Below are 27,957 nucleotides of genomic sequence, written 5' to 3'. Positions count from 1 at the left end.
GAAAAAGATGTCATTATTTTGATGTGATCATATGAACGTAAGCCAATACATGATTAGTTTAGCGGTTTAGTACACCACCCTTTTAACAAATTCAATCAAAATATCATTTCAAATTACACATCGCCCAAATGACACACAGTAAAGGTTATATGGAGAGATTTGTAATGTAAAAACATTTATTTTGTCACATTTTACCTATAAAACAGACCCTTTTACAAAAGGTAATAATAAATTGCAGAAATTAACAAAAAGATTAATTGCAATATTTCTTATATATTTATATAGTAATAAATTTAATATCCAAAACACTTGCATATATAAAAAAACACAGTTCCTTCATATCTGAGAGTGATCCCTTAAAGAGATGAAAAGCTGGCTTTTTTGCTTAATGCTACAAAAATACACAAGGGGGAAATCTTGTGTGAAACTAACACTTGTATAACACTGTCCAAACACTTTTTTTAGGCACAGTAACACAATTTGGCTTTAAGGAATTCGTATGGCACTTTGGGAACATTGCTTACGTAGAACAGATTGTCTCTAGGCATGTTTGGTAAGGCATTTGCAATATCAACTGCATATCAAAATAACTTCCTTGTGGTCGTGGCAATGCACCAAGAACTTTAGAAAAGCATTTTCTGAAAAATACAAGAACACATTCATAAACTTATTGCCCATATGTACAGATACAAAACACCTACGTGGTACAAACTACCTTCAGTAACTGATAAAAAAGTTTGCATTTTGACCGAGGTCAACTCGTATTAACGTATGATTCTTAACACTGTCACATATGAAAATAGCTCTGCATAATTTATACAGTAAGATGCTTTTAATGCCTAGTAGACCTTTGTTCAAAAAAAATAATAATAAAGTACTAGCAAATAGGTCTGACAAACGCACAGCGTTCGCGAATCTCTGGTGTCAGCGTCTCATGCTGCTGTTTTAACTGTTATTACGTTTTCTTTTCTTTCGAAGAGGTACTTCATGGTGCCCACATTCAGTTGGAGTTTTTAAGACAGAAATCTCGTGTGAAATCAACACTTTGGCTGTTTTGAGATGAAATCGAGTGGATTTTCACTGGCCAATGAATCGGGACACCATGCATCAGAAATATAAAGCAGGTTTCAATCCTTTCACATCAACGCCATCAGCAGAGAGGAGTGCTAAAGATGAGGGAGAGAGTTTAGCTTGAGCCAGCTAGCCTGAGAAGCTCCTAATAAACAATCAGACGCCACGTCCTCCAGCGAGGAGGAGAAACGGCGCTTGAATGCCAACATTTTTTCCAGTTGCCAGATTTGCTTCAGAAAAGAGAGTTTCAGTCACGACTTAAGAAGAGAAGATAAACTCGTCTAACCGAGCTGGGTTTAGATAAAATCCAAAGGGAAGCAGGAACTAGATCCAAAGATATAAACACTGGGTTCACAATTGCATTAAACACACAGGGTGAGTTTACAGTGATTCTTTTCTCGGTCGTTCGCCGACTTGTACAAAACAGAGGTGGTCTTTATTGGCTAGAAGGGACTCTGGTCCATCGGTGCAGCTTTCGGATGTAGAAAGGCACAAGACACATGCACACGCTCTCCAAAACACACAACAACCCAACGTCCTCCAATAAGTAGTACTCCATTTGAAAGAGGATCAGCCATTATTTGGTCCGTTTTGGTCTACTTTCTCTTTCTTTTCCAACTTTTCCCTCCAATTCCAGCTTCCTGTTTTTGTCTTTGCTTCGAGTTGCAGTTCAAGTTTTGGCGTACGGGCAGCGGGGTGAAAGGTGAAGGTTTTAGTAGTAACTGCCTAGGTGGGGAGGCACGTGTGAATTGGTGTGACGCGGCATGCTGGGATTGGGATAAATCCCTCCTGTCGGGGAGCTCCAGTATGGGTTGGTGTGCCCGAAGAAATTGGAGGATGTGACGGGCATGGAGGGAGGATGGGGCGAAACAAAGTTGACCTTCTGCTGGTGAGCGTGGTAGCTTGGCACATAGGGCAGTTCGGTTGGGTATTTGTACATGGTGGTCTCGGTGGGATGGGGCTGCAATGCTTGAGCGATGCCGTGGAAGTCAAACTTGTAGGCGTAGCGCTTGCCGTGCACTTTGGTCATGATGTTTTTGTCGTAGTAGTAGCGCAGGGCACGGCTCAGTTTGTCGTAGTTCATGTTAGGCTTGCTCTTGCGCTCGCCCCAGCGACGCGCGACTTCGTCAGGGTCCGTCATCTTGAACTCTCCATTGGTCCCTTCCCAGGTGATGCAGCCGGCGTTGGCGCTGTCCGAGAGGAGCTCGAGCAGGAACTGCCACAGCTGGATCTGACCTGAACCTGGACAAACACACACACACAGTTTTACTAGAGTCTAACTATAGAGTCTCAAAGCATGCTGGCAACACCAAGGTCATGGGTTCGATTCCAAGGCAAAGTGATAAACTGGTAAAATGCGTACTTTAAATAAAATGCACCAAACTTTAAATAAAGTGTCTGTCAAATGCATAAATTTAAAATGTAAATATATAATACATCACTACCATTTTTTCTTCTGATATTAGAGTTAGAGGAGATATATATATATATATATATATATATATACACTTTGTAAAAATGTTCCAAAGTTGTAATAAAAAAAAAGATTAATGAAAAATAAAATTTTACTTTTAAACATTTTACATTTAATTCAAATTGTGAGATGGACATTTATTGTTTAATTTACTAATAATTTCTGAGTAATTTAATAATTTCTAATAATTTTTATTCGTTAATTTTAATTAATGAATAATTGGTTGATTCTATACTATTTCTGTTATAATATTTGGTCTAAAAAAAAAAAAAAAAAAAAACCTAAACAATTAAATCAATCATTTTAAATGTGAATTTAGGCAATCAACATTTTTAAAAATGGATATCCATTTTTATTTTTGCTAAAAATGGCTTTTGTTGACAGTTAAATCACTGCAAATTAAATCTACATCTACACTGAAAAGAAATGATTAGTTTTTTTTTTGTGCTGTTTATGTAAGTTAAATTATTATTGTTTCTTTAATTTAACATTTATTTTATTATTTAATTATTAATGTTTTTTAGGTTTTAATTTTAGTTTATTAAGGAACCCATTTTCTTTTCAGTGTAGATGTAGATTTCATTTGCAGTGATTTAACTATCAACAAAAGCCATTTTTAGCAAAAATAAAAATGGATATCCATTTTTAAAAATGTTGATTGCCTAAATTCACATTTAAAATGATTGATTTAATTGTTTAGGTTTTTTTTTGTTTTGTTTTTTTTTAGACCAAATATTATAACAGAAATAGTATAGAATCAACCAATTATTCATTAATGGCCATAACATGAAAATAACCTGCTATTGCCAGAATTTTTATGAAATATTAATATTTTAATACAATAAGTCCCATTGAAAAGGTGTTTGTAGATTGTAGTTTAATATAGCAAGATTTCATGTTGTTACCTGGGTTGGAAAGTCGACTGCTAGTGGGTCCTAATATCTGGTAAGGATCTGAAAGCAGAGAGAAATGAATCTAGATGTGACCTTTGAACTGGACAATTTCCACAATTTTAAAGTCTTGAACCTGAGTTCCAGACAGTATCTGAACTGGTCTTTCCAAATGCAAGCGCTGCTGCTTACCGGGCTGAGGACGAGTCTGTTCAGTGTTCTTGGACACGGTCTGAGACACCACTGTAGGAGAGCCTGAGAAATGGAAAGACAGAGTGCCACAGCAAGAAAGAAACAGAGAAGAAAAGTTAAGCACATTCGTCTGGGCGAGCAGACGCACAAGTCTTCATCCAAAGAAAACACGGGCAATATCTGGCCCAAATGCTAAGCACTAATGCACCTCTTCAGTGTCCCTAAACTAAAACTGCTCAGTATTACTGTCCAGATGAAAGCCTCAGTATCAAACACACTGTCTGATGGACGTCTGTCACTCACCTTTGCCACTGTGCATGTTGTTTGACCAGCCTGCCCTCCGTACAGCATCATAAGACGCATCTGGAGAGAAGAGAAAAGAATATAAGGGACTTCATAACCTGCTTTTGTTTTCCTAAAGCTTTGAAAAATGTATTAATGTTCCTGAGACATTTTGTGTGGACTGATTATAGTGGTTTATTATATCCCACTCAAAGTCCTCGTTCATAGTCACTCTCTCAAGCTGTCTGTGTGTGTATGAAACAATGAAGATGTGCTACATCTGCTGGCTTTGACCTGACTGACTCACATACTCGTGCAAGCACGCAGAGACACTGAGAATAACTTAGAATAATGTTGTCAGGATTGAAGGAGAATCTGTTTGGATGTAAGAACTATATGATCATAAGACTGTCTCTGTTTTTAGAGATCTCACAGAAACACAGATTGCAAGCACATTTTGAGCACTACGGTATATAACAGATATAACATATATATTCATTCGATGCAATGCTGTTGTGGTACAGAGCAGGTCTTTTAGCGTTAAAACTAAAACCATAAAAATAAAAAATAAAAAATAAAAATTAATAATAAAAATATAATCAAAGACACTTATTATAGAAATTGTGTTAATAAAATATAATTCACAATATTACCAAAAACTATACTAGTATATCAATGATAATTATATAACACTGGCACTGAGTTTCTTTTTATTCTATTTTATTAACAAGTTTCATTATTATTATTATTGAAATTAAATATACATTTTTACTCTATTTTTTAAAATAACAGTTTTTCATATTTTAGTTATTAATAGTCATTCCCTTTTTCTATCAGATGTAGTTGATTTATTACAATGCAGAATGTATGAATGAATATCCTCTTGAGAAAATTTATTAAAATGTCTTTTAAAATGTGAAAAGCATGCGTGCTTCCTCTAAGTTTTTTTTTTTTTTTAACTCTGAAAGGCAACACTGTATCAGTATCCCATTGCCAGAGTCTCCTTCATTCTCAAACATACTCTTAAAACATTCCCATCATGCCTTGCAGCACTGCAGTGATCCCTCTTTCCCGAACGGAAATTAAGCAGTGACTGGCACGAATCAAGTCTCTATATGCCCTAGATGGACGTTTGGCCCTGGCTACGGAGTGAGTGTTTCCTCTAGGGCTTACAGGGGCTCTGTGTATGACCATATGAGAACGTAAGCGACCGGATCGGATCAAACCCCGAGAGACGGCCCTAAAATGTTGGCCCAATGCTAGTAAACTGAAATGATGTCTTTGAGAGTAACCTTTATGGAATGACTGTCCTTAGGGTTAAAGCTTTAGCACAAAACTCCACCTGAACAGAGCCAAAGCGTTTGCAATGGTGACATAACACCGCCCTCTTCTGGTCACTGGAGATCTCATCCAAGCTTTGGGTGGAACTATGAGACACTAACCTCTCAAGACAAAGACAATGTTTGGTTTGGAAAGACCTGATAAAACTACATGGCCCACGTTTCAGAATCGAAACAGGATCAGCAGCCAGCGATTCTCAGCAGAAGCAGAATCCAAGAGAAAGGAAGATGCTAATCTCTGAAAGCAGAGAGAGAGAAAGAGAGAAAGAGATCACGACTTTCCCTGCTCCTGTTTCTCACCGAATCCACAGCCCAACCTGACTCAGAAGACAGAAGTACTACACCACAGACATTACTCTTAAAATACTGTAAAACAGTTTCATCTGCCGTCTGTTCTGAGGCTTCTCAACATCATCCAGACCAAAGGAATGAGTCGCCAAATAATGAAGAAACGAAAATACAGAACTGTCCACACAATACACATCGAGCAAATAAAATGAATAAATGAATCAATAAAATAAGATAGATAGACAGACATGCAGATAGATAGATAGAGCCGGAGAGAAGAGAAAAAGAGAGAGAAAGAGAGAGAGAGAGAGTCCTTAGAGAGTTACGTTTCCTGTCTGCCGAGTCTCTCACACAACCTCTCTTTGTTTTACTGGCCTTTTTTTCCCTCGTTTTTTCATCCCCCTCCACCATGAAAAACACACAGCGGCCAGGAGAGAAGAAGAGGGGTCAGGACGCGATGAGGAGAACAGAGCGAGATGGAGAGCAGACCATACACATCATGGGAATTCAGAGAGAAAACAGCGGCGGTGGCCATCGCTACCGTCTGACAGAGCGAAGAGAAAGACAGATGGATGCGACTGCGAGATCTTCGCTTTCAGATCTGAAGTCCGGAGGAGCAGCGAGGCCCGTGTCCCTAATGCAATCACACCAGAGCTCAACTGTGTGCATCTGGGCGAGCGGACCGTACATTTAGATCTGCTTCACTAATGCATGCTTCAGGATCGTGCAGTGTTTGACTGCAGAAGGTGTATGAGGCAGCGAGAAGAGAGTTCAGTGTTGTTGGTGTGCTGTGTTTGGGTGTGGCGTCTCCTCAAGAGACCAGACTGCTGCTCTCTAGTCAAAACAACACTCTCGCCCAGCCAGCCAGCCGTCTAGACTAGCTCAGCTTTTAAACAGCACTCAAAAAATCCAATGTATGTGGCCATTTTTAACCAGCATCTATAATGTGATTCTATTTTTTGTCCAAGTAGCGGTTTAAAAAGGACGCACTCCTGCACTCATGCTTAACAGAAGAGAGAACGCAGTGCAACTCACAGGCTCTGTTCCAGAAATCTAGTGAGTTGCCCTGTTGTCTGTGCCCTACAGACAGTTTCCCAAATGAAATGAAACCTCAGAAAGTGTGTTACGGAACGTACACTTCAGCAATACTGAAATTACTATAAAAACAGTACTCAAAAATAATGGGAAAAATGGTACTGTAATTAAAGTATTTGTTCTGTATATATATATCTATACATAGACTTTTTTTTAGGTAAATGTTAATTTACTCAGAAAGGACACTGCATTTTTCAGAAGTGACAATAAAAAACTTCAACTTTCTTTTCATCCAAAAATCCTTAAAAAAAGTATGTTTCCTCGAAAATATAAAGCAGCACAACTGTTTTCAACACTGACGATAAATAGAAATGTTTCTTGAGAAGCAATTCCGCATTTTAGAATGACTTCTGAAGATCATGTGACACTGAAGGAATGATGCTGAAAATATGGCTTTGATCACAGGAATAAATTACATTTTAACAGATATTCACACAGAAAATAACTATTTTAAATTGTAATAATATTTCACAATATAATCTGTATTTTTGATCAAATAATTGCAAACTGTGTGGGCAGAAGAGACTTTAAAATAAAATAAAAAATCTTACTGAACCTACATTTCTGCATGATAGTGTGAAAATTTGAATACATAGGCATCATAATCATGCTTGATGATTACCTTTAGGAGCAGGATTTTGATGCCTTAAAATGCTCACTGAGACTGAAACCGGGCCATTTAGGACAATAAAACTGAAGACCAGTACTTGAGATCAGTGTACTGTAGTATGGCATTAACTGCTCTAAGTGGACTATTAATCAGGATTTATCTTTAACTACCCGTGAAAAATCAGCTTAGAAAAAAAATGGCCTGAGATGAAAGGCCAAGTGAAAATAAATCCAGCTCATAAATCTTACTATCAAACATTTAATCTTCAGCTGATAAATGGCGACCTGTTCAATTGCCACGTTTTGAGGAGTTTATCATTTTTATGCCTTGGATTGAATGCACAGCTCAAGGGAAGGTTTATGGATCACTACATTTCAAATCCAGAGATATTTAAGAATTGTAGAAAGGATGCTCTCATGAAACACAGTCACTTAGTGGTGTGATTGACAGCTGTGAGAAGAAGGTCCCAACCGTCTCAGCATTATCTTATCTTCAAGCTGACTGTACTAATCACCCTAATATGTGACGAGAACAGGTGGTCTGTCTTCTGGCTTCTATCAGGGCAGCCGGTCCTCTGCTGTGCTCTCAGGAGTATCTCTGTTATTGCAGGCAAAGTGGACCGTTCTCCAGAGAGACTGTCAAATGTTTGCTTAAATGGTTTATGCAAACTGATTTCCTTGATGAGTTTTAGAGTCTGATTTCATTTGGAAGTGTATCTTGTGTTATCACTGGAAAGTACACAAGTAAATTACATAAATGAGTCAAAGCAATCGTTGTCTATATCTCTGTGGTCATGTAAATCTGACGATCATAAACCATTTAAAAACCTTGGGGGACACAACTACAAAATAGGGTTTTTAGTAAATATTGTAAAATAATACCTTTTTTCATGAACATGAATAATTTGGTGTCATGTATCTAATATCAAATTAGTATGCAAAGAAATGTTTAAAATAAATAATCTAAAGATAATAAAGAGAGAGAGAATGTAATGTTAAAATTTCTGATTATTTAACACCTTAAACAGCATTTTATGTCTGAAATGTGCATTATAAATAATAATAATAATAATAATTATTATTATTATTATATAATCATATGATTTGCTGCACATACAACAGTAGACTTCTGTTTTATTTGATTATTAATAACATAAATGTTCATATGAATTAAATAATTATTGCTTTAAAATACATTATTTTAAAATGTTTTATTTCATTAATTTCACTTATTTATAAATATTATATATATTTATATTTATGTTATAAAGCTATAAAGCTATAAAATAATTGTTTATCATTATTTATTTATTTATTCTTTTTTATTTTTTTATTTTACAAATGGTTATTTATAACTGATTTATAAGTGTTGGGGACATGTAAAATGATTGCTATCACATTCTCAAGCATGATTTGTGATGTTTCAGAGAGCATATCATGAACTGCATGAACTTTTTATCACTTTGTACTGTTCATCAAAAAACATCATAATTTTGAATGAATAGGCAATTTTTTTTGTCCTGTTTTGACCCCCTCATCTGAACACTCTTTTGGATTAGACGTTCTTCATAACCAAATCTGCAGTAAAATGAAGTCAACAAAGGATTGAACTTCATCCACTCTTTCCTAACGCTGAAATCAGAGTCTGTGTTGTTAAACAGCCTGGCACTGTCGGAGCGTCTTTATCTTGCCTCTCTCGTTATTTACACTACATGTTTTTCTTGGTGGGCGGGGCTAAACAGCTGATCTTCTTCTGCGGAGGCGGGGTTTAGCCTCATTATTAAATCATGAAGTGACATATTCCACAACCTGATGTTTTGTCGGATTGACTTCGGTATAAGCTGTTTTTTAGATTAACTAGAAAGTTACAGGAAGTTTCATAGTACAGCGACCTCTTAAATGACAAAAGATCACAGTTTCTCAGTTCACGACTCCTTTAAACATAGCATTTTTATTTCACTTTCTGTTGACACAAGCAACAATTCATTTAGGGGTAAACTAAAAATGTTATTTTACTGTATACCTTTTCAGTGCTCTTATTCTATAAAATCTGTCTAGGTAACGTCTGCACATACAAAAGCACCCTAAATCACTGCTATTATGGCACACGTGTCTCCATTAACATCTCAGTTCAGTTCTGCTGTATTGTTCCCAGAGACATCTCTCTCTACTCGTTCTCTGTGTGTGTTCATGTCTCACTCTTTCCTGCTCGTGGCTTTTGTCTTGCTAATTGTCTCTGTGCTCAGGTGGAAACTGAATGGTTGACTCTTTTTATTCGTGGCACACAAAGACAGCACCTGCTCGGCCCTGGGCCCTGCTCTGATACAAACTAGAAAAAGATGGAAAGATGGGACAGATGAAAGGATAAGACTCACTTCCTCATGTCTTATCCATATGCACTGTTTACCTAAAACACCTTTTGTTTTTATTATTATTAATGTTATTATTTTATTTTATTTATTTTTTCAGTGTGTCATACCGTCTTTGGCAGCCAAGCGAGGAGACTGGTCGTTATGAGATGGTGTGTTGTATGATATGGATGAGCTGCCTGCAACACATAAAAAATAATAAAATAATAATAATAATAAAAAAATATGTTAGAATAATATAGATAGATAGATAGATAGATAGATAGATAGATAGATAGATAGAAAACCAATTTCTATTCCATTCTTAAAAATGTTAATTATTAAATCTAGTGAGGTAAATAATCGGTCAGCATGACAAAATTAAATACTTTTAAGTTCAATATTCCTTCTATACTACAATTCATAGCCTTTTACTTGTTTCAATATATTCATCTTTAATTACATAATATTATAATATACTGTATAACATGTATTATATAATATTATTACATAATAATATAATAAAAACCTCATATTCATAAATATTAAATTATTATTACAATCAGTGAGGTTAAAAATCTGCAACAATAATTATATATATATATATATATATATATATATATATATATATATATATATATATAAATACTTGTATTCTATTGTATTTTACCCACTGATCTATAATATAGATATATATATATATATATATATTAGGGATGCACGATAATATCGGCACAACATCGGTATCGGCCGATAAAAGCTTAAAATGACCGTCATCGGTATCGGCCGATATGAATATTTCTGCCGATGAGCCAAACCGATATTCTCCAAGTGAATTAATTGACCTGTTTTTCAGGTGTGAATGTCTGTCTACATTTGTAAAATAATACATTTATGGTAGAATCAGTACAGAAGAGATACATGGATTTCTCTTCAGTAAAATTAAAGTTTAAATATATCAGGCGAAAATGTTTATATATATCGGTATCGGTATCGGCATCGGCCAAAATTATTTAAAAAAAAAAAATCGGCATATCGAATATCGTCCAAAATCCAATATCGTGCATCCCTAATATATATAGATCAGTGATTTTACCCAATTTTGGGTCAAATATGGACTAACCCAACTTTTGGATTAAAATGTAATTAAAAAATTAAATAAATGAACCCAACAGCTGGGTTATTCCATGTTTGACCCATGGACATTTGAACAGTTTTTTAGACTGTGTGTATTTTATACTGTTGCATAAACAACAATTTTAGCATTTGCAATTTTGGCCATGAAATTTGTACCTATGGACTTTTTTTGTGTTGCTTGTTTCACACAAAAGAGAGCATCTTTTATAACAAGGTAACAACCATTTCTGGCTGATTCTCAACATTCATTTCTCTTCACACAAGCCGCTCCGTTTTGTCATTACAATCCAAACACAATCTACACTTTTCACAGAGAGAGGCATTCATGTGCAGTCAGACAGTGTTTTCAGTGAGCCGTCCCCGAAGCGCTCTCTTAATTTTAGCTGCTTTAACTCATAAATCAGCGCAAAGGAAAACAGAAGGAAAATTGCACTGGCAAAACACGAGTCTCCCTGCTGTGGATGGAGGGCTGATGGTTACAGCGTTGGGATTTCAGCAGATGCTGAAGGAGGATTCTTTGTTTTTCCTGAACGAGGAACGGGAAGGGGTGACATTTGGCATTTTTGTGATCTTTGATCAGCTCAGAGAAGACAGCAGAGTGTTTTATCATTCATGTGTCAGTGTTTGTGTATGGAATTTTTAAAGACAAATATATTATGTGTGTGCGTGTGTGTGTAATTTATTCCTTTAATCTACATGAAGTCAAATAGATCGGCACAATCATGGACAAGCGTGGACAGTCTATATATCGTTTTATACAGTATATGGTTTCATATATCAATCTCTCATAAACATTTTCAAAACTTTCAAACCATCAAAATGACACACTTTGCTTTTCTAGTCAAAAAAATGTTGAATTAATTTATTGGGATTTTAGCTCATTTTACCTTTGGATTGTTTCAGACCAGATTGTGAATTTGAAAGTTGAATTAGACTTTAACAAGCGTTCTTAATTCAGCTCTAAATGGTGCAGAAGCCTGCCATGAATATCATGAGGACTGCATGCCATTAAAAACACAATAGTTTAAAAAAAGCTATTTTACCAAGAGTTTTCGCCTTATAATGAGGTAACGAGACTTTCATTTTTATTACAACCACCAGACTTTTTTTGTTTTGTTTTGTTTTTTTACTTGAAGGACTAAAAATAAAATACATTTAATAGAATTCATAAACTGGAGACAGTTCATCACAGAAGAGTAAGCACTTATTTTCTGTGCATATCCAAACTCACTCCTAGAAATGTTCTCACACACACACACACACACACACACACACACCCCTTTCCATTCTGTGTGTGTAAAGGCAGTAGTTCAGCTCTGCTCCACTCCTGCAATGAAAATCCAACAGATTCTCAAACTGCAGCCAAATTGAAAGCAGATTGGTGAGTGGGCGGCAATCACTAATAAAATCTGAATAACTGACCAACAGCAGTCAAAACAAGAGCTCCTCCAGCACCACTGAGCTCCTGCATCACATCCGTTCACACTCAGCTCTGCATCTGTGCTGTGTGAATGTGTATGAAATGATCACGCTGCGGACTGTCACACCGGAAACACTTAGTGTGGAGTTCTGTGATTGTGTTCGTGTTTGTTGTGTTGAGAGAAGAAATAAATCATCTTTAGTTTCAAAAAGAAATCACTCCAGTGAACATATGGACCTACATAGATGTACACGGATGAAAACTGCATGACACACCCACTCCATTCTGTCATCATTAACCTACCATCATGCAGTAGTTCATATTTTGAAGAAGGTTGAAATATTTTGCTCATAAATATAACTGTGTAATATATATCTAATATAGCTATCTAAAATATTTAATGTTATTTTACAGTAAAATACTTTTAAATGTACTTCTAAGTGTGTTTGTTTTTTTATTAAAGTTATATTTGTTAAGTTAGGGTTTTGTTTTTGTGGTCTTTAAATGTAAAAGTCATGTTTATTTTCATAACAGTGTTTTATATTTGTGTGTATGTCTATATATTAGTATTTACCTCAGCTTGTAGAAAAGCTAAACTTTTGTTCTTTACTACCTGTCTTTTTAAGGTCGTTGACAGTATATTATAAAAGTAAAAACTATATTTTTGTAATCTGGTATATTACCATATTTCAGTTAATTATTCAGTCGTGTATACTTTTTTTTCCCCCACTCATCTGTACACTCATAAAGACTCAGAAAGGTTTATTTTAGTGATCAGTTCTTGGAAAAAACACTTTTGTGTGTGAAGAACATTGAAAAATTCCACTTTAAAGAATCTTTAGTGGAATGAAAGATTCTATAGAATTTAAATCCACCAACAATGACATTAAAGAAGAGTGTGAAGCATGGAATTGTCACTTTCATATTTTATTTAATCTTTTTTTTTTTCACTGCAAATTCACATTTAGTTATTATTATTATTATTTATTTATTTATTTTTACAGTGTACAATTTAATTCAAAGGGGTTAATTCAATCAGTTACTTTGGACCTGTGTTTTGGAATATTGACTAATTCTACGGAAAAAAAAAAAATAATAATAATTGAGACATTTTTGAAAATATCTCCTTTTGTGTTTCAGAGAAGAATAAAAAGTAATGATATGAGGGTTAGTAAATGATTTATGGTCTATTTGTTTAAAGTCAAAAACAGTTTTTTTTTTTTTTTTTTTTTTGGCTGAGAGTAAGTAGCCTCTGGTAGATGGGACCATCTCTTTTATTATTATTTGATTTTGACTCGGGACATGTTCCAAGGCAATACAAATGGTGGAGTGAAGGATTAGGAACCATTTCTTCTGTTTCCAAAACACACAGGCTAAATCAAAGAAAGAGCGGAAGGCAGATCCACAATGCCCCGGCGCGTAAGCTCTGGCTCAGTCCCGGGGCAATCCTCCCTAATGAAAACACCAAAACCAAGTTCTCTTCAAAAAAACAACACCTGACAGCTCACAGAAAGGCTGGGCTCTGCCCTGCGGCTCACAAAGGCTCTCTGTTATACTCCGAGTCTGTATGCAGGCCCACAGCCTGGACACCAGCACAAAACCGTTAACACCCACGGAATAAAGTTCCCATTACCTCACAGCAGAATCCATCACTAGTTTTTAAGGAGGACCGTTTTAACCGCTGTTGGGACTCCACCCACCTCAGTAGCGGGCTGTTGTCATAATGTTTAGATGGCCCAGCTGCTCTCGACATCCCAGCAAATTGCATCTAAATGCGACCCTTCGGAGAACGCGTAGCTTTGTTTATCGATGCAATTCTCGTGCAAACAATTCGCACACAGCATGTCCTCCCGACATTTCGCTTACAGATGGCACGGATGTTTTAAAGTGGATGAGTGTACTCGAAGCTGTGGGATTCTTGCCAAAACATGCGGGGAAATAACATAAGAAATGCTCTGGAAGAGAAATGGGCCGAGATGCCTCTGTTGTAAATTAGGGATAAACTTTCCCGAGCCGTGTGTCGGCAAGGGCCTCGCTGGCCGTCTCCTGAGGCCATGCACCTGGGCTTCATCTCTCTGAGCGCTCAGGGGGAGATGCTCTGCACGGGACGGTTGCTGAAATTCACAATCATTGTGACTCTGCCAAACCAAATGTGTCCGGTAAACGTCAAGCAGGTGGTGCGAGATAGGAGCCCTCCCTACTAAAGCATTCAAGTGAAATAAAACGGAGCATACTGTGCAAACTATTAAAAAAGTATTTTATAAAATATTGCTGTAAACTTGATCTCAGTGTGGTTTGAGTGACTGCTAAAAACAATGACAGCAGCCATGTGGAATAAACTAGGCTCCATTGCTTGCATGGATAGTCATGCATTAAACAGTTACAATTACTTCCAAACGTTTCACTGTTGTGGTACAATTATTACAAGCTTTTCTAAACGGTTTGGGAACTATTTATCGGTCAGTTGCTTGGCACCTCATAAATAAGAGAAATAAAGAAAATATAAACACTGCTCTAAAACATCTTCGGAGTTTGGGAATAGTTATTTTATTATTGTCTTATACACTCTCAGAAAAAAGAAAGAAAACAAAGTGCACTAGTGCAGTATCCTTTCAAAAGTACACTTGTGTATCTTATTTAACTCTAAATGGTGCAAATTAGTACCTTAAAGGCACACATTTTTACCTTTTGGAAGAGCACACTCTCTGAAAAAAAGGTACAAAATCTTTAATTGTAATGGTACACTTTCAATTTATCCCCAAAATTAGCATTTTTTGTGCCTAAAAGGGACATATTAGTAAATAAATGGTGGATATTAGTGGCTACCGTTCCAGTGACTTCTTTTATACATTTAGCTTTCTTAAAGTGCATCACCCCAGTGATAGTTATTCCACCAATTATTTTCTGAGAGTATAACACAAATAGTAAAATATCAGGGTTTCAATAAATTCTGAAACATAGAGAAACGGTGTGCTAATCTCACAGGAACACAAAGAGGCGGTGGACTCACTTTCCCTGAGGTAATTGAGATGTGAGAGCAGGACATCCGTGTTATAGCCGTTGGTTAGTCTCAGGAAGTCCTCTTTGCTCATCTTGCACAGTTGTTTTCCGTCTGTGTTGTGGAACATGGCAGTGTCCATCTCCTGAAGACCATACTCTTTAATGGCCCAGTCTAACCATTGCCGCACATGCTCTGGAGACCAGAGAGAAGGGTCTGAGAAGGAAGTAAGGACAACTTAGGGTAGAATCAGGGATTAGATCGCTAACAAGCAGCTTTCGTTGGTTTAGGTTTGAAGAATTACTCCAATATCACCATTACCTCTTGTAAGGACTAAAGAGATAGAAAGTAATGATTTCTGCTCTATTACTGGCTCCAAATGGAAATCTAAAAATAATGACCGTTCCAAACCCCCAAAGGTCATGCATTATTATTATTTTTTATAGTATCTTGTTTTCTCCAGAAACTTTCATTAAGTTCAGATCATCGTTAAGGTCTTGAGGAAAATGAAAATCGCAATCTCAAGAAAATAATTGTTCAGGTTGTTGGCATGTGTAGAAACAGTATTTTTACAGTTCATTTGGTGCAGTTTTTACATCTTAAAGGTATAATTCATCCATCATTTACCATCATTGAAACCTGTTGACGGTAGCCATTGACTTCCACAGTATGAACCAAAATAAAAAAAATACTATTGAAATAAACGGCTGCCGTCAACTGCTATTGTGTCCAACAGCTGAAACTCATAAAGGTTTGGGACAATTTGAGGTTGACTAAATTATGACTTTTTTTGTTATTTAATTTTTTGGGGAGGGTCAATAATCCCTTTAAATAACATCTTTAAATGTAAAATACATATATTTCAAATATACATATTTAAATATCTCACTGGCACACTGCAAAAATTTAAAATGTAAAAAATAATAATAATAAATTATTTGGAGTATGTTGAAAGAAATCAAATATTATTTTGGTCTTTCCACTTTAAAGTGTCTCTTTTAATATAATGTGTTACTTGCTATTTCTTTGCAATTAATTGTGAAATTGAATAGCAATTTCTGAGAGGATTCATGCATGTATTTATTTATTTAATCAGTGCATTAAAGCTGCATGCCATATATGTTACCTGCTGGGACGATAACTCTCCTCTCATTGGTTGTCATGTTTGGGGGCGGAGCACACTTCTCATCCATGTAGCCAGTATAGTTCATCTGAGATGCGTCGGTTCCACCCAACATTTTATTGCATTTACCCACACTACAGTCCACCGGGGACTCTCTGCTAGAAAGAGAAAATACAAAAATTGCTTACTAATGCTTATTTCAGAAGAACAACTCACCAATACAGAATAATGGCCTCAAGTGAGGCTTTTAAGCCGTACCTGGATCCATTGATGTGGTCATACTCTCGCTTGACGTGAACCCGGCCGGGCTGGCTGATCCACTCCTGCTGAGGGGCGATAGGGTTGATCTTGTGAGGCTGAGCGTAGTCCTGTGTGCCGGACGCAGTCATGTCTGTCTTGGGTAAGGGAGCAGCAGCAGCGTACGGAGGCTCAAACAGAGACTGGTCTTCACTCACCACTGACAGCGCCTCCTGGAGGAGACAACCGACCCAACACTGTATCACTGTTTCTCATTAAAGCACAGAGCAAATGATAAATGACTTTCAGTTGATCATGTGAAACCAGAATTAAGCTGAACAAATTGTAAATTGTTTTAGCTGAAGGGCAGAATCGCAGATGCTGTGTGCAAATGAAGCAGTGCAATTGATTGCTAACACATCGCTACACCACTGCGACGGATACGGGAAGAACGGCATGAAGTCAACATGAAATGCAACACGTTTTACTTCATTGGACATAGTTACATGTGGAACGGGACATTCGATAGAGAAAAGAAAAAAAGTAGAGAAGGATTATTCCATTGAATTACAAAGCAGAATGAAGTCGGGTGGTTGAAGGGGAGGAGCTAAAAACAGGGATTTGTGATGTCAGCAGAAAGGAAATTAGTTTCAGAGCTGAAGGAAGTTAGTGTGTTTTGATAAAAGATTATGAATGGATTATTTTTCTTGGAATAATGTGCACCTGAAAAGAGCCTTATGACAGTGAATAGGGTAGGACATATCTAAGAAACTGCAATCAACAAATTCAATTAAATATGCAGTTTTATTTAAATTTCAAGGGAATTAAGCTTCACTCTGACTGTTGAACCTTAAAAAACTTGTTTTCGATAAGTAAACAACTTTATGTAGCTACTTCAGTTCATTTCATTTCATATTTCCATGTGATATTCAATAAGAAAACAAACATGTAGAGTACGTCTTGGTTTTATCCAGTGGGAATCACAAAGCAGAATCAAGTCAAGAGGTTGAAGGAAAGGAAGAAAGGAAAGTCGTGTAGGAGGTGAAGTTGTTGTGTTTTGGTCAAATATAGGCTCTAATCCCCGCCCCTCCCCAGCTGTTATTATTGAGAAAATAATAATACTAATACTTAACTTATAACAACCGTTAACGTCACATTGACCACTAAACCTTTTGTTTTGGAGAAGCATTTCAAGATGTGACTCTCAATTAGTACAAGATTTCTGAGTCTTGTTCATGACTCAACTATGAGACAGAACAGAGGCAGACAGATGTGTCCAGGGTCACTTCTACATTTGCTCTCATTGCAGGCGCTCAGCTGGGGTGATGTCGTTTTATTAAAGAAAACAAACGCGGCAGACAGACCCCGCTGGAGAAAGCAGCATCTACACGTGTCTCAGTCAAACCTTTCTTTCGCTTTTCTAAAACCTTGAACCAGTCGCCTAGATTTCCAGCTGTTATTTCAGTTACAAACATCTGTGAAACCCTTAACATTCAGTCACCGATGCGTAGATTCATCACACACACACACACACACACACACAAAATACTGAAGATAAACAATCACAAGCCATTGAAAGATGTTAATTGTTGAGCGAGTTTAGAACTTTGATACTCTTTGATACTAAAGTAACGATTTCTTCTTTGCATCTTTTATAGAAATACTTTTCATAAAGCATACAGCATCCAAATATCAAACTGAACTTCGGTGACAGTCGTCATCAATTTGACCAGCGTCCCGTGGACAGTATCAGGGCGACCCACAGCAGCAGCCTGTGTCATGATAAGTATTGCAGAGCTAAGGAATGCCTTCATGGTGCCAGATAAGACCAGAGCTGCTATTATGACTGTTACACGTTACTTACACGCAGACATATCAGCCTCCACCATATAATTCATGATTGGCAGTCAGTCGTTCCCAAGATTACAGAGGGTTGTAAAAATAGAAAAAAAAATCTAATTCCACACTCATGCTCATACATACGTACGGACAGGCCTGTCAAAAAGGCGAAATTCATAATCTCTATGAAACAGAGAGCCAGGCGATGGTCAGAGTACAAGTGCAAGCTTCTCGTTACAATGAGGCTAAAATACTCACAAAGGTGCTATTTTCCTTAGGCTATAAATTGGCCGTGGCTTCATGGCTGGGTTAAACCGTCCAGAACCACAGGCTGTAGATTTACGGTGAGGTACGCCAACAACTGAACACACTGCATAAATAATACACCATGCAACCGTATGTTATGATTCTCACTGGAAAGGGAATTTTGGGAAATTTCATATTCGTAAAATGTCATCATCACTGCTCGTCCCTGAGAGGATGCGTCATTCATTCAGGATGTGCGGAGTTAAGAGCACGGTGCTATTTTATACAGAGTGCATTCCTGTCTTTTGTTTCAGGAGGAAAAGGAAACCTGACAGGAAACCAGACTGTGTGGAACAGGAAATACCCATGGACTGAGACGCCCTCGTCGTCGGCGACTAAAGTGTACAGTTACACCTCCATCAAGAAAGCTATACGTGTCAAATTCCAGTGAAATAACACACAGATTCCTCTAGATTACATTAATGCTACAGTAGATACAGTACACTTATAAAAACTAATATATGATGACTTTATTGAAAATGATTGTGGGTTGCAATTTCATATTAGGAGTATTTTATACACTATGTTCTTACATTAAACTTTAAAGCATGTTAGGCTATGGCTAGGGTCATACAAAATAATAAATAATCAATAAAGATCAAAAATGAATCATGCAAAACAGAAGATAAGGGTTCACAGAACAAGGGTTACCTAGGGTTGTGTGTGTGTGTGTGTGTGTGTGTGTGTGTGTGTGTGTGTGTGTGTGTGTGTGTGACTTAGAAATTATTTATGAATTAATTAACGATAACGATTTAATTATGCATGCAATTATGTATAATTATATTACATACTACTACTACTACTACTATTACTAATAATAATAGTTTTTACCAGTAATACAAATATGGTTTGTTTATATTTAACAGCCAATCACAACAGTGCTGATCATATAATAATAACAAACACTAGATTTGCATTTTTCATACCATCAATTCTACAAGGATTTGCATATCATGCTGTTGCATCTAAACTGTCTATTTAACATGATAACATCTAACACAAGCATGGTGTGTACGACCCCAAACATATACCACACCCAAAACCACTTATATGACCGCAAAATAAGGAGTGTTTGAATCTGCAGCCCTCCCCTCCACACAAGAGTCAACAATCAGTCAGAAATCTTCACCTTATTTGATGCTCAGAAATATTTCTTTCAAATACTGTTTTTAATCAGAGATGCGGATTATTATTATTATTATTATTATTATTATTGTGATTGGAAATATAAAACTATCTAAAACGCAGAGTAACGGTGTGGACCACACACACAACTAATTATTCTAAGTAGAGTGCGTTTCCTTAAGTGTTAACAGCCCATTCAGTATACTGCATAGCAATTATTATTAGGTATCAGAAGAAGGAAGCTGTGGAGTAATATTTTATTGTGGGTGGGCTCGGCGTTTAAACTATATGAATGTTTGGAAAACCTCGGCACGGTGCCACTCCAATTGCGCAGTCACATCTCCAGCCTAAAGCTGTCTGATTTACACACTGCACTGCATTCACACGCGCGCGCCACGGTACACCGGAGAGCATCGTCGAGCGCCCGACTTTCGCTCTTCTAACCCTTAAAACGAAACGTTTTTTTTTTCTTGGCGAAGCAGCTTAACTCCATCACAAACAGCGGATCTAACCGTGCGTCCTCACGAGCGCCCGAGTGTGTGCACAATACATCTGAACGCTCGTATCCTCCGCGATACTTTTCAACTTTCAACAAAAGTTTCGACGAAAAGGAAAAGGAAATTTGGAGAGAGAGCGAGAGAGAGAGAGAGAGAGAGAGAGAGAGAGAGAGAGAGAGAGAGGAGGAGGAAAAGCGCAGCTCGGAGCGCCTGAAAAGTCCAAGACAGGCAGAACTACAGGCGTCTAAGAAAAAAGATCAGAAAGATCCCTCTCCTCATCTCTTACCTTAATAGTTCCGTCCATTTTGCGCAGTTTTCAGTGGAGCCCGACAATATTCCAAACATGACACGCGTCTGAATTAATTCCAGCTCTCGATGTGGAGGAGAGACGGAGACCGTTTCGCCGGATGGTTTTTTCCTCTAAATTTGGGAAGTGAAGTCACTGCGCTTGAGAAGGAAGCCGTGTGCGTGCGTGTGTGTGTGTGTGTGTGTGTGTGTGTGTGTGTGTCACTGGCCCTGCCTTCATTACGACAGCCAAAGCAGGATATTTGTCCCGAGAAGATAAGACACCAAAACAATAGTGTTTCTTTCCTTTGCACATGTTTTTGTCTGGAAATATTTACAGAACGCCTGCCAGCTCTTTACATTTGTTGCGCTTTTTCCGACATTGAGGTACGCGGTTTGGTAGAAATTGCAATAACGCATCGAATGTATGTTAACAATGATAAATAATGCATTTCAAATAAAAATTTTGATTAATTTTTTGATTAAAAAAAACGGGAAATCTTATCGACTTTTTACATTAATGCGGGTTTATAACTTACAAGATCGAATAAGCGTTTAAACTATAAAATGAATGTCATCATATTAGGAGCCGTGTTCTGCTATAACGGAAAGCGCGAACTGGATCTATATGGTGAAGTGAAGGATGTGACGAGTCTGTCCGAACTTCTTTCGCTGCAAAAACGGGTTTCCGTGAATAAAACCGAAGCGCCCGGAGTCTGACTGCTCCACACGTGTGCGCGCCTCTGAATGCACATGAACAGCATATCTCCAGCAGCAATGCTGCTCTCCGGCTGGATGTGGATCATATAGAGGCTGATACCTCTCGTGTGCATGCTGTTCGGCATTTCGCAAAATCAATAACATATGGCCTCACATTTTTTCATGTCTTCATGGGAAATGAGGGGAATCGTCTCTATTCTAGACTACATTTACTGTACATTAAATATTTACCTTCGTCCCGAAAAAGTACTGAAACTCTATAAAACATTATATAAAACACATTTTGCAGTGTCAAAATTTTGCATCAGTATAATATTGCAATAATACCATAATATTTCTTTAAATACACTGTTTGTGATTCCCTTTACCAAATGCAGAGTCAGTCTCCACCCCTACTCCCCACCTCTCTATTACCGAGCGCACTTTAGACGCGCACCCAGCCCAAACCGTGACCAGACCCCCGGATCCTGAGGCCCCCTGACCGAGAGGGCCATGCCTATCTATGTAGGGGAGCGAGACTGAGTCTGCGCCGACTGGCTCGCACGGTTCGCGACAAGGGGGTCTAGAGGGGGAGAGGTCCCCTCGAGAGCGCCACATCTGGATCCTGCTAGGGGTCAAGGCTTCTCCTGCCTGAGGCCTGCACAGTAATTAACGGAGACACCTTGTTTAACCATTTCGAGTCAGGGCCCCTCTCTCGTGCACAGAACAACACTGGCTTTTATTTCACTCAAATACAATATATTAATAAATTTCTGCGTTCTGCATTCTTGTGGAAGGTGGAGGAAGCTACTGTAGGTGACAAAGCTGAAAGATAGGAAATGTGTTTTAGTTCGAATTATCCTTTTACCCAAATTAACACTTATTTATGGCTAAGTAATACATATTTGGATCATCAAATCAGGGTTGGGACGTGTATGCGAGTTGCAGTGCAAGGGTGGACATCATTTTCAGAGAACGTGGGACTTAATAGCTGAAACATATGTTTCCCTAGAGGGGCCGCTTAGACTCCACCATTCTTTTAATTAAAACACCATTCTCTCTGAGCACATGACGAGGCGGAGATCTGCCGGAGAGGGTCACTAATGACAGTATAATTATGTTTTATGGTCTCTATTTCGATTATTATAAATGAGACGTCTCTTTACTTGAGACTAAAATATATATCAGATAAATAGCGAACACAAGCATTTAATTCAAAGTCATGAACTGCGAGTTAAAGCAAAGTAGCCCATATTGATATCCTAGATCAGTATTCGTTGTTTGATGACAACAATCTTGTCTTGCTCTGTTTAGACATCATCTGCTTATCTAAACCAAGGCTTTTTACAGAAACAGTGTGTAGCCTATTCAACTCTCAAAATGTAAAGACAACTTGAAATGTAGTTTTATTTATGGCGCAAACATCTTCGTGAGGTGCATCATTAAAACCAAGGAAAATCAGCCTCTTTTCCCGCGTGGAACTAGCCCAGGTCATTACAAGTCCAGCGGTAACAAACATTTCGGAAGGCCGATAAACAGATGCATGTTGGTTTATGTAGTGAGCCGCGGAACATCTGGCGCGACGCTGGAGCTTGACAGCCAGGCATTTCTCCCAACCACGACCTGTGGGAAGCAGTGGCCTAAAGCTACTGGAAAAACCCTGAAGAGCTGGAGTAAGACTAACCCAGAGAGAGACCAGAGGCTTCCTCAACTTCAAAAGGAAGAAAGAAGAAAAAACGGTGTGGGAACAACATGGTCTATTTATCTATCAATTGTATGGTTCTAGGAGAAATACTCTTCTCATCTTGTCCTGACAGTTACGAACCGCTGTCCTCACGAATCACAAGAACAAGTAAAAAAAAAAAAAAAATACTGAAATACTGCAGCACACAACAGCAAACTGTCTGGCCTCCTGCTCCGGGCCATAATTAATTTGAGATTTATTTTTATTGGAAAGCTCCAGTCTCAACCGGCCTTAACCAAACACAAACCTTAACCTGTGGCTTCGCCTGAATGAAGCTGAATATTTCTCTCAAACTGGCCTTTCTTGAGGCGTGCTGAGGTAAATCCTCTTTCCCGCTCAAATTCTGCCCGCCAGCAACAACACCCAGACATGACCGTTTAAACCCGGTCTCATGAAAGTGCCTATCAATGCCACGACTTTCTATTTCTATTCGTGATTTGGCCTGCATATGAAGCGCAATGGTTAGAATTGGGGTGGGGTGTGGGGTAGGTGCGTCTTATACAGGAGTAACTGCGTATCATATGCACGCATAAACTACCTATCATTTGCGCGCCAAAGTAAATTCCTTCGTGAAAAAAAAAAAACAAACAAACAAAAAAAAAAAAAACATGCCAAATACAACAGCTTGATTTTGGATGTATTAGAATAATTGTCTAATGCAGACGCACAACGAGAGTGTTTACAAATGAGAATAGATCGAAATAATAAAACATAATAACAATAAAAACAAAACTATTCCCAGCGACTTCTATTGCTTCATTTTAGTGTTGTTTAGACGTGGCCCAGCTCCACTGCCACGCAGCGCACTATTTATTATTCAGTCTGTGGAGAGAAAAAAGAAGCTGGATTTCAAAGAGAAGGTTTTCCCTCTACATTCCTGCGCTGCTAATGTCTCGAAACAAATCGAGGACTGTTCGTGGGACGGTGAAACTCAGCCCCTCTGTGGAGGAACACAAACTATAGCGTATGCATGAAAAGCTCCCTTATGCAGGGGGCAATAAGTCTCCATAACATAACAACTCGGCTCTGGAAAGTATGCTGATTGTAAAGATATAATGAATGACTTTAGCAGGCACAATACTTCATTTTCATAACTCCGTCTGTGCGCTCTGCACTAAGCCTTTTGATATAATAAAGTTATTGCCGTGGCACTTTGCCATAAATAACCATCCAGATATGCCAATGTACATTTCAACCTCTCAAAGAATGAACAGTGATAAACACAACATACCGTTCATAAACTGGTAGCCTATTTCTTCATGTTAGCACCAGAAAGAGGGCTTTTCAGTATAAGTGACATAATCAATGTAGACCCAAGACCCATCTGTTGGAGAAACTTCCCTATGCATGGATGGCCGAACTTAGTTCTTGCAAAAACAGATGTCTGCCATTTGCAATGTTTACATTCTTTAAGACCATGTCGAGAGAAAGAGAGAGAAAGAAAGATAGAAAGAAAGCACCAGTCAAATACAATAATATGCAATAAGTAATATTTGTGAAGGTCAGAGATGGCCTGTCCATTTGTTCAATTGCCGGATGAAATGTGAGACTAAGCTATACAGACAGTGTACACTCTACCAGATGTGTTGCAAACCAATTAACCAATTCGTCAAACTAAACGTATTTCATGCATCATACATTTTAAGTCAAATATGGCGAGAGGTGATACCGGAAAACCGCGTTTTTTTTTTTTTTCAAGCTGTTTACATCAGTCATCAATGAAACTGGAAAGAGGAAAAAGGCAATTTAGAAGCTCCACTCTGTTTCCTCCGACATTACCTGCTCGTAGTGACGATGCTGTCTTACCTTGACGTAAGACGACGTGTCGGGGACGGTCTGAAACATGTTCACTGGACAGAGAGCCCGGAAATGTGCGATTTTCACTTCACGGCCCCTTTAAAAAACACAAATCCACGGGTCACCTTAGAGGAAACTAGTTTAATTAGTCAAAACTAACAAATAAATATACCAGAGTTAAACGTCTATAACAATAATGATAATAATATTTTTTTGAAAAAGAACAAATTTAACCAAATTATTTCATAATCTGATTTAATTCCGACTGTAGCCTTGAGACAACTATCCCACATTAAGATCGGAAATGTAACTTAATTTCATCTGCTAAATTCCGAACCTTTTCGAAAGCAAAGGATTTCATTAATTATTATTTAGCAACTCCTTGATTTCAATCTCTCACAAATAACAAATATGCACAAAAAAAAAAAAAAAAACTTTTTATTTATTTTTATTATTATTATTTATCTGAATTACACGAATTCTCCTCCTTGAGCATATTTCCCTTCGCCATGCCAGTTCTTCTCAAAATTGATTTCCGTCTCAGTTTCTGTGGAATGCATTTCCTCATGCCCTGCAGCGATATTTTCAGCATTCTCTGTGTTTATCTGTATCATGTATAATTGTAAGATCATTCGCAGCGCAGCAGTTCTTGTGAACAGTATGTTGGTCTCCAGTTAAACCACATCCAGTAATCTAAACAGGGAGGTCAGATCTGGTTCATGAGCTTGTATGAGGGGCACGAGCCTACAGCACCTTTAAACAGAGCTGCATTGATTCCTTAAGAATTGTAGCCTATACCTTTAATCCATCCGGAGGATTTTTATTTACTTATTTATTTATTTAATTAATTCATTGCACAGACCTCTATTTCAGTTAGCATATTTCGGCTACAGGTGGCAGCACATGCAGAATTAATATAATTAATAATAATAATAGTTTTGATATTTTATACTATAACAATCAAAACATCAGTTATAGATTTTTTGCTTGTCTCGTTCCATTTCTTTATCTTTCGTTTTTGAATGTGCTTATGAGACAAGGCTGTACAAGATAAGTCAATTTGTGAATTATTCTATAGGCCCAGCCCCTTGCACGTTCAGAGCAGCCACATATTGAAGCACTTTTCGTTTTAATAAGTGTAGCTTACAGAATCTGGGGTGAAAGGGCAGCTCGGGGACGGTGTCTTTGGCCTTTGCTTCGGTGTGCAATCACAGAGCAGACTGGCATTAGCATTATTTAACATTCCTCAGCCGTTCAGCAGCACTATGAAAATAACTGATGGCCAATCAAAACACAGCAAGAGAAATAAAGAAACATAAGCCTACCAGAACTTTATTTCTCGCAAATCGTTCTGATTTTTCCATTGACAATAGACTGTTTTAAAGATTTATTTTATTTATTTATTTTATTCTTCTTCTTAGAGGCTGTAATTATTAAATGAGGATTTATAATGAACAGCGGTGTGACAAGAATGAACTATTGCATCACAATCTAGTTTAAAATAAATAAATAAATAAATAAATAAAACATTTTGTTTGTTTGTTTCAGTTGTTAACTAAAAAAAAAAAGAAAAGAAAAAAAGAAAAGCTTTTCTCAACCACTTAATTTTTCTGAACAACTTCGAAAAGATTCATAATATGCATGCATCGTTATGTCTGCATTTGTTTCAACCCATTATTACTGTAATTTCTGTTATTATTGTTCAAGTTTTTTTTTTGGTGCCAATACAACTTTATTAAACACAAAATAACAGGTGTAGCATGCAGGTTGTCAGTTTGATTTATTTATTTATTTATTTATTTTAATTACAATCGCAGCCAATTCTATTTTTTACTTAACTTCTGAAAAAATTATTTTAATTTATGCATGAAGGATCACGACCAGATGACACATGTGATTGCTTGTTTACACACTTTACATTAGATTGAAAACGGAAAACGTAGAATGATGGATCCGTGCAACTCTTTAATGGTGGAAATTAAAATGCATTCGTCAGTTGTCGGTAAGGAATGAGATACCTGAACATACTGACCGTGATGAATAAATCAGGAGTCTTATAATTCGCTCGATTTATATTCACAGCGTCAGACCCCGGGCTCCTGCGGGCGAGAGCTGGGCTCGCCTCATAAACTTTCCCGAATGCATCCAATTTCTAAACGGTAAAAGAGCATAGAATTCCGCATCTGTGGCCAATTAAGTGACTGGAGGCTCAACAGGACTGTTAAGTAACTGCATCGCCTCTCCTCCGAGGAGGACCAAGAGCGTCTAGTGTTTCACTCGAAGCGTCTTTCTCGACTGTCAGCGCATTGGAAACCAGCAAAGAAACGACACACAAAAGTGGGCAAGGAAATCAAATCATTCGCTAATGAAAAGTAGCTCCACGTGCATGTGTTTATATCCCGAAAAAACGATGCTTGTATAGCGACAAAACTTTCCAATCAAACTGAGATCAGAAAGAACGCGCGAGCTCAAACACACAATACTCACCTGTCTCGTCTCTGTCACTGGGTATTTCTGAACTCTTTTCCAGTCTTAAATAATTAGTTCCGTCTATGAGAAAGTGATTGTCATGGATAAGTGTGAGTTGTGTGGAGGAGGCGTGAGAGGAGGAGAGGAGGGATGTGTGAATGGGGAAAGAGAGATGGAGAGAGCCAATGAGAGAGCACGAGCTCACCCTGAACATCCACTGAACCGTGAAATAAGAGAGATCGGACTGAAATGAGCACAGCAGCATAAAAGAGAGCGAGAGGAGGGGAGAAAGCCTGGAGAGGACTGGAGACATCCGAATCATCAACATTCAGATCGAAAAGTCTGACAGTTACATCCATTCATTCATTCACTTCATCCATGCCATTTCGAAAACTGAGCATTTACAAAGCACAAAATTAATTTAAAAAAAAAAAAAAAAAAAAAAAAAAAGGTGTGCTTCATGGTAATTATTGCTTGGGAATATGCATTTAAATTATATTTTATTTTATTTTATTTTATTTTATCGAAGGCTCCCGGAATCGCCCTCTTGCGCTCATTGGACTCCTGTCGCTTCCACGCGTCACCCGTGACCGTCTCTTTCCTGTTAGATTGACCCTGTTCACTTCACTAACTCCATTTCCTCCAGCCCAGGACTGCTTCACAGAGCACGCGCAGGTTTACAGTCGCGAGAG

The 27,957-nt window shown here is 37.7% G+C and overlaps 1 protein-coding gene across 8 annotated transcripts; it reads right to left on the bottom strand.

Moving 5' to 3' along the window:
- Positions 1-145: 145 nt before the first annotated feature.
- On the bottom strand, positions 146-27,434 carry fli1 (Fli-1 proto-oncogene, ETS transcription factor). 8 transcript variants are annotated; one of them, XM_052531719.1, is made up of 10 exons: positions 27,284-27,434; positions 24,779-24,893; positions 16,526-16,737; positions 16,271-16,422; positions 15,157-15,360; positions 9,721-9,789; positions 3,931-3,990; positions 3,628-3,690; positions 3,451-3,498; positions 146-2,313 (listed from the first exon to the last, which is right to left on the bottom strand). In XM_052531719.1, the coding sequence occupies exons 2-10, from the start codon at positions 24,842-24,844 to the stop codon at positions 1,784-1,786; spliced, it is 1,404 nt and encodes a 467-aa protein (XP_052387679.1). In that variant the 5' UTR covers positions 24,845-24,893; positions 27,284-27,434; the 3' UTR covers positions 146-1,783. The 8 variants fall into 8 exon arrangements, with proteins under 8 accessions (XP_052387679.1, XP_052387681.1, XP_052387678.1 ...); XM_052531721.1 differs by having other exon boundaries at positions 24,806-24,893; XM_052531718.1 differs by having other exon boundaries at positions 16,271-16,425; positions 27,284-27,433.
- Positions 27,435-27,957: the final 523 nt, after the last annotated feature.

This window comes from Carassius gibelio, chromosome A18, assembly GCF_023724105.1.
Source record: "Carassius gibelio isolate Cgi1373 ecotype wild population from Czech Republic chromosome A18, carGib1.2-hapl.c, whole genome shotgun sequence".
Classification (NCBI taxonomy): Eukaryota; Metazoa; Chordata; class Actinopteri; order Cypriniformes; family Cyprinidae; genus Carassius; species Carassius gibelio.
Note: the sequence above shows the minus strand (reverse complement) of the source record. Positions and strands in the feature narration are given on the sequence as shown.